The 6,487-nt window shown below is 53.3% G+C and overlaps 1 protein-coding gene across 1 annotated transcript; it reads right to left on the reverse strand.

Annotated features, from left to right (window-relative positions):
* Window positions 1-3,155: 3,155 nt before the first annotated feature.
* LOC140915255 (N-acetyllactosaminide beta-1,3-N-acetylglucosaminyltransferase 2) lies at window positions 3,156-5,788 on the reverse strand. Its single transcript, XM_073354833.2, has 2 exons — window positions 5,494-5,788; window positions 3,156-5,069 (listed from the first exon to the last, which is right to left on the reverse strand). Exon 2 carries the CDS (start codon window positions 5,049-5,051, stop codon window positions 3,861-3,863), a length of 1,191 nt encoding a protein of 396 aa, XP_073210934.2. The 5' UTR covers window positions 5,052-5,069; window positions 5,494-5,788; the 3' UTR covers window positions 3,156-3,860.
* Between the last annotated feature and the right edge of the window lie 699 nt (window positions 5,789-6,487).

Consider the following 6,487-nt stretch of genomic DNA (forward strand, 5'->3'; position numbering starts at 1 on the left):
CCAGGAAAGGGGATGGAGGGACTTAGGGGGATATTTTGGGGAAACAAAAAGAAAAGGAGTACTTGTGGCACCTTAGAGACTAACCAATTTATTTGAGCATAAGCTTTCACTTAAGCTTATGCTCAAATAAATTGGTTAGTCTCTAAGGTGCCACAAGTACTCCTTTTCTTTTTGCGAATACAGACTAACACGGCTGTTACTCTGAAATTTGGGGAAACAGGAACTCCAAGTGGTCCTTTTCCTGAATCTTTGTCTTACTCACTTGGTGGGAGCAACAATACCATCCAAGGAAGAATTTGTGCCTTGGGGAAGTTTTTAACCTAAGCTGGTAGAAATAAGCTTGTGGGGGGGAGGGGTCTTTCATGCGGGTCCCCACAACTGTACCCCAGAGTGGGGACGGAACTCTGACAAAACCATATACCCTTCTGTATACACAGGGGGAAATACCATTGGAAGTGGTGGGGAGAAGACTCATTCCCTCCCCTCCTATGTGGAAGGGATGCTATGCCCCATACACCCTTCTGTATCAGGGGACATATCACAGGGGGGAAATCAGTTCATCCCCAATGAGTGCCCCTACTGAGTCACCACCACCTTAGCTTGTGAAAACTGACACAATCCTAGCCTGGTGCAACATTTCTGCAGCCTCCCTGCTACTTACACTTGAGCCTTAGGATAGTGACCAGTATAAATATTTTAGTTTAGGGCCCGGTTTGTTTCTTTAAATACTGCCAGCCAAAGCAGCCCTATATAAATATTTGAATTAAGCCCCTGGCTACCTCTTAAATCATTCTGATCCCTAAAAATAAGCAGATACTTCTTTCTTGGGTGCGGTAGGAGGCTTTCTGTGCAATGAGGTGGCATCCTGGCAGAGATGGAGTCAGCAATGCAGAGCTGTAGATCCTGGTGGCAGTTAATAGGAGTAAGGGCTAAGCCGCTGGAAAAACTGACAGGAGGAATAGGAATACAGCAGGCCCCAAGGGCTGTGCAGATATTAGGTAACTGTATCACATTCCTTTTCTCCAAGGAGGCAGAAATATCATCTCCATGCCACAGGGAAACTGAGGCATGGGGAGGTGCAGATCCGATCATGATGGGGGCCAGATAACTAAGACAGACTTGCCTCAAGATCACACAGAAAATCAGGGACAAAGACGAATCAGGGACAAATCAGAGGATCCAGGTGTTCTGGTAGTCAGCTCCCTACCCCCATCCTGCCCTTCTCTAGCCACTAGACCACACTCCTATCCCAGAGCTGAGAATAAAACCCAGGAGTCCTAACTCGCAGTCCTGAGCTGTTCTTGTCACTAGACCCAACTCCTCCCTCAGCTGGGAATAGAAGTCCTGGTACCTAATATACCCTGCACTAACCTAGTGTCCCAATCAGTGGGTTGTGAGAAGGTTGTAGATGAGTCATGGGCCTGGTGTGGATGGGAGGTCCCAGCAGGGTAAGGGGGTTAGAAAGAGAGCCTGCCTTGCACTCACTCCACAGAGGCAGCTCCAAAGTGTCCTGCAGGGCTGTCCCAACTCCCTGCTCTGGCCATTCTGGGCCAAAGCTGAGTGGTGCTGCAACTCCACGCACCAGGTTGGGGAACTGGGCCCAGCACCATGGGACAGGAGCTGCTGCTGCTGCAGGGTCAGTGCAGAGCAGACTTGCTCTCCAGCTCCCTTCCCCTGCAACCTCCCCTCTGCACTGGGCTGGGATTAGGGTTGTGGCACTGGCCAGAGGGTGCTGCTGTAAGTGGTGGGTCCCCTCCCTGTCTGTGTAGCGTGGAGGAGGAGGAGGAGAAGAATGCTGACCTACGATTGGGGAGGGGGATGGCATGAATTTGGACCTACACATGTTGCTAAAAAAAAAAAAAAAAAAAAAAAAGAGACAAAATGCAGTTGGTGGGTCACTTGAGTAAAAGGTTTGGGAACCCCTGCTCTAACATACTAAACCCTACTCCCCTCCCACAGTTGGGGTTAGAACCCAAGAATCCTGAACCCCAGCTCCCCCCACTGCTCTAGCCCACTAGAACCCACTCCCTTCCCAGATCTGGGGATAGAACCCAGGAGTCCTGACCATCACCCCTAGCCTCCCCTTCTCTAACCACTAGACCCCACTTCCACTGGCACAGCAGGGGGGGGAGGGGGGAGAAGATAGCATTTCCCCAAGGGTCCTTGACGCCTGATCTTGTATTTCCAGTTCAGCTTCTTTTTTCCGCTACGCAGAGGGTTATTTCATGGCATTATCCTGGCTCCTGGCCAGGTATGAAGGAGCTGCTCTCAACTTCTTTGCTGGTTCATAACCAGAGTGCAATGGGAGAGATGTAAACAGGAGCTTAGGGGGTGAAATTGCAGCTCTCAGCATGATCAGATAACATTCCTGTGACTGCCCAGGGCTCTGCTGCTTGTCCCGCTCCCCTTCTCCAGCCTCTTGCTGCCAAGGAAGCTCAAAGCTTGTTCATAAATTAACCCTTGGTACAGGCAAAATGAGGAATACAGAGGAAGCAAGCTGGCTACAGTCATAATGGCAGGAATAGGGACAGAAACCAGGAGTCCTGACTCAGGGCCCCCGTCATGTCAGGCCTCGAGACAAGCACTGAGAGACAGCCTCTGCCCTGAAGAGCTCACAGTCTAACTAGACAAAGGAAGGATTATTAGACCTGCTTTGTAGATGGGTAAACTGAAGCCCAGACAGATGAAGTGAGTTGCACGAGGTCACACAGGAAGGCTGTAGCAGAGCTGGGAATGGAAGCAAGATCTCCTGGATCCCAGCTCTGTGCCTTAAAGACAAGGCCAGCCTTCCTGGGTCTTACAGTCCCTGATCATTGTATCTTTGGTGTCGCTATAGAACAGCCATAGATCAGGCAATAGTAGGGTCAGAGAAAACACTCCCCACCAGCCTGATTCTGTCCAGCAGGAGGCAACGACACACAGACATGCAATACATTGCAGCCAGCACAATTCATGGACAGTGCTGTAGTTATTTGGGTAGCATATTTTACCTGCAGCAAGAAGCACCATGTACAGTTTGTGTTGTGTTTTCGACCCAAGCAGCTAGTCAAATTTCAGGACTCTGGGGATGTTCCAGTGAAGAGGAGAAATTGCTGATACTCCGGTATTTCTTTGATGCAATATTGTTTATTTATAAGAAATGTACAAAGCCCTGCTTCTCTGAATGCAGGAGGAGCCAAGAACAAAATGAGAGGATTTCTGCATGTTACCAATGAACTGCATTTAAAAATGACCCTTTTAGTTGCAACTCAATAGTCTAAATCCAAATTTTACAGCTGAGACAGCTGTCTCCCTCCGATTCACCCCTCTGCTAAGTCTATGCACCACTTAAGTACAACAGCCCCTAGTTCCATGCTGGGATCAGCACTGACTGTGACAGGAGAGCACCCCCTACAGCCCCCCCATCCTGCTCCCTGCAGCAAAGAACCCCCTGGGCATAGGGGGGAGCACTTACTGTGAGGAGACAGTGCCCCCTACTGAGCCGTTCATCCCTCAAGCATGGCGGCAGCAGCAGCATCCCCAGCCTTCTCTGGCTATGTATCTGGTCTGCACGAGGAACTCAATCTCTGCTTAGTCAGCAGGAGGCACTGTGGGGTGGTCCCCGATGGGCTAAGCAGCAGCACTGTGGCCAGCTGTCAAGGACTAAGATGGCAGCCTTGGATTCAGAGCCAAGCCTCCAGAGTAGCAGCAGTTCTTGGTGTCTGCATGAGGGAGGTGTAGGGGAAATATCCTCCAGGAGGCAAAGATAGTCTCCAAAGAACACTGGCCAACCAGTCAGCCAAGATGTCCACCAAGGAAAGCTAGAAAACAGATGGCCACCAAAGAAAAGTAGACAATCAACATGGCCACCACCATGGGGCCTAGCAGGCCAAAGCAGGGTCATGCAGGCCTCGCCACAGCCGGATGATATCCTGGGGTGTCCTGTGATCCACCAGGATGAGTTCCTTGTAAGCACAAAAGTCCTCCTGTCCCTCAGCCTTCATGCTGAAGGTCCAAAAACCAGGGTGGTTCTGTGGCACCAGCGCCAGCTCTCTCAGGCAGATCCCCAGGTAGATGTTGTTGATAGGGAAGAGGGGCAAGTGGCACGAAGCCTCGTAGAGCCGGGCAGCCACATCCCGTGAGCAAAGGATCCCTCCACCCCCCACATAGGGTGGGTAGGTGCCCTGATAGAAGGACTCAGGGATATAGTACTTGTGTTTGCAGTCATGGACTGGGGCAGCATCCTGGATGACATGGCCAGCAAAGAGGCCCCGGCGAGTGACAGCGTCAAGGCTCCCAGCGTAAGCCACCAGGGTGTCCACCCTAAGAAAGACATCATCCCCCCCAAGGAAGATCAACTCCACGCTGGGGCAGTGGCCCTGCAACCACCCTAGGAACAGGATGTCCTTTAGGCTGAGATTGTAGAAAGTATCCTGGAAGTCCCAAAGCAGGAGATCGCTGTTTTTCCGCCTCTCCAGCTCCAGAAGTGCCTCCAGATCCGGATGCCCATCCCCTGAGCCTTGCCTGCCCAACAGGAAGAGCGTCTGCACTGTCACGTTCCTGACCAGCCCAGTTCGGCCCCATGTCTGCCGGATGGCTTGACGTCGGTCAAAGTTGGCCAACTGGGACTTAACAGCCACCAGCAGTTGTGTCCCATTTGGGCAGGCCTCATCATCTGCTGGCCCAACTAGCAGTGGGTAGTCCCTGCAGTGCATGGAGAGGACAAAAGCCTGGAGGTGGCTGGGGTAGGAGGAGAAATCTGTCAACCTCTGGGAGGCTTCATGGAAGCTCTCTCCACACGTCCCTGGCAGCGTGAGATTGAACTGGGCTGTGGCATTCCTCAGTATGGGGTTGTCCAGCTGGTCCATGTAGAGCATCAACAAGTTCCAGAGGGGAAGGCCATGGAGGTCCCTGTGCTGCCACAGCCTCAAATGGCCCCCAACGAAGGCTGATCTCCCTGAAGCCTGCAGACCGAGTGGCCTCCTTGAGAGCATCACTACAGTGTAGACTACCACATTGGCGACAAAGACGCAGGAGAGCCAGACATAAGCTTTGATGTAGCGGAGCTTCATGGTGTGTATGGGGGGGTGCTGTGGGGCAAGGAAGGGAAGGGGTTAGACGGCACCTCCCTGTACCACCACACACCCCCAACAGCCTCCCACAGCTCAACTACCCCCACACACACTCCCCTAATACCTGATCAGCTACCCCCTCCCACAGACACCCCACAGTGCAGCAGGACTTTCCAGGTACCTGTCTCACACACACACCAACAGCCCCCAATGGCCATTCAACTACCCCCTGCACACGCACACACACCTTTACAGTCCCCCAGGATGTATCAGGCACCCCCACACAGACAATCCCATGTTTCAGGTACCCCCACATGCACCCTGACAACCCCTCCAGGTATCTACTCTCCCCCAAACCCTGACAGATATCCATGGCCATTCAGCTACCCGCCCACACCCGTTCAGCCCCCCCAAGGTATTTCAGGTACCCCCATACACGCACCTCTGCCCTTTTTGGTATTTACATGGCACTTCTGCTTGACTTAGTTCTCAGAGCATTTCACCCATGTGGGTTTGTCTCTTTATATCCAGTAGAGAGCTGGAACCAGAAGCTTGGAGATTGGAGGGGCAGCAGTGACAGAGTTTGGGGTTTGAGCCTCTCTGCTGTAGCCACTAGTCTCTATTCCCCTTCCAGAGCCAGGATAGAACCCAGGAGTCCTGGTTCCCAGCCCCCTGCTCTAGCTACTAGACCTCACTTTGCCCCTAGAGCTGGGAGCTGATCGTCCCTTCTGAAGAGGAGCTGGTCTCAGCTTTCAGTGGGTGGGGCAAGGATCTGCTCTTACCTTGAGGCAGGTGCAGAGTCCGGGAGGGGGAGGAAGCAACTGGGATAGTGCAATGAGAATAAGGGCGGAGGGGAGGGACATTAAGCTCAGAGAGCCACGCAGCAGCAGTGGGGTCAGTACAAACCGGTTTCTAGCCGTTCGTTCGTATCGCCAGTCCTGCTTCTCACCCCCCATTTGGTACAGGGAGGGCAGCGGGGGGTCCTGGTTCCCAGTCCCTCCTGCTCTATCCCACGAGGCCCCCCCTCCTCCCAGACCTGGGAATAGAACCCAGGAATCCTGACTCACAGTCCCTCTAACCCACTAGCCCCCAGTCCTCTCCCAGAGCCGAGCCTAGAACCCAGGAGTCCTGTGTCCAAGCGGGGCTGGGACGGGGCTGGGGCTCTTTAAACGATCAGCGGGGAGGCAGGTGTGCTCCAGCCAAGACCCGGGATCTGGATGCTCTCCCACTCCCAGCCCTGTTCCCCAGATTCAATGCCTCTCACCTGGACGCGGGGCGGGGGAGGAGGGGAGAGAGGTCAGTCCCTGGGGAGCCGGGGAAAGACAGAGCTAAGTAGGGGTGAGGGGAGAGAAATGTTAGACGAGCTTGAACAGAGGTTTGGGAAGCAGGCAGCTGCCTAGGTAGGGAGAGGCAAGGAAGCCTGCAGGTAAGAGGGG

Source organism: Lepidochelys kempii, chromosome 7 (genome assembly GCF_965140285.1).
Source record: "Lepidochelys kempii isolate rLepKem1 chromosome 7, rLepKem1.hap1, whole genome shotgun sequence".
In the NCBI taxonomy this organism is placed as follows: Eukaryota; Metazoa; Chordata; order Testudines; family Cheloniidae; genus Lepidochelys; species Lepidochelys kempii.

Coding starts and splice junctions, on each gene's coding strand:
- LOC140915255 (XM_073354833.2), bottom strand. CDS start 5,051: ATGAAGCTCCGCTACATCAAAGCTTATGTCTGGCTCTCCTGCGTCTTT.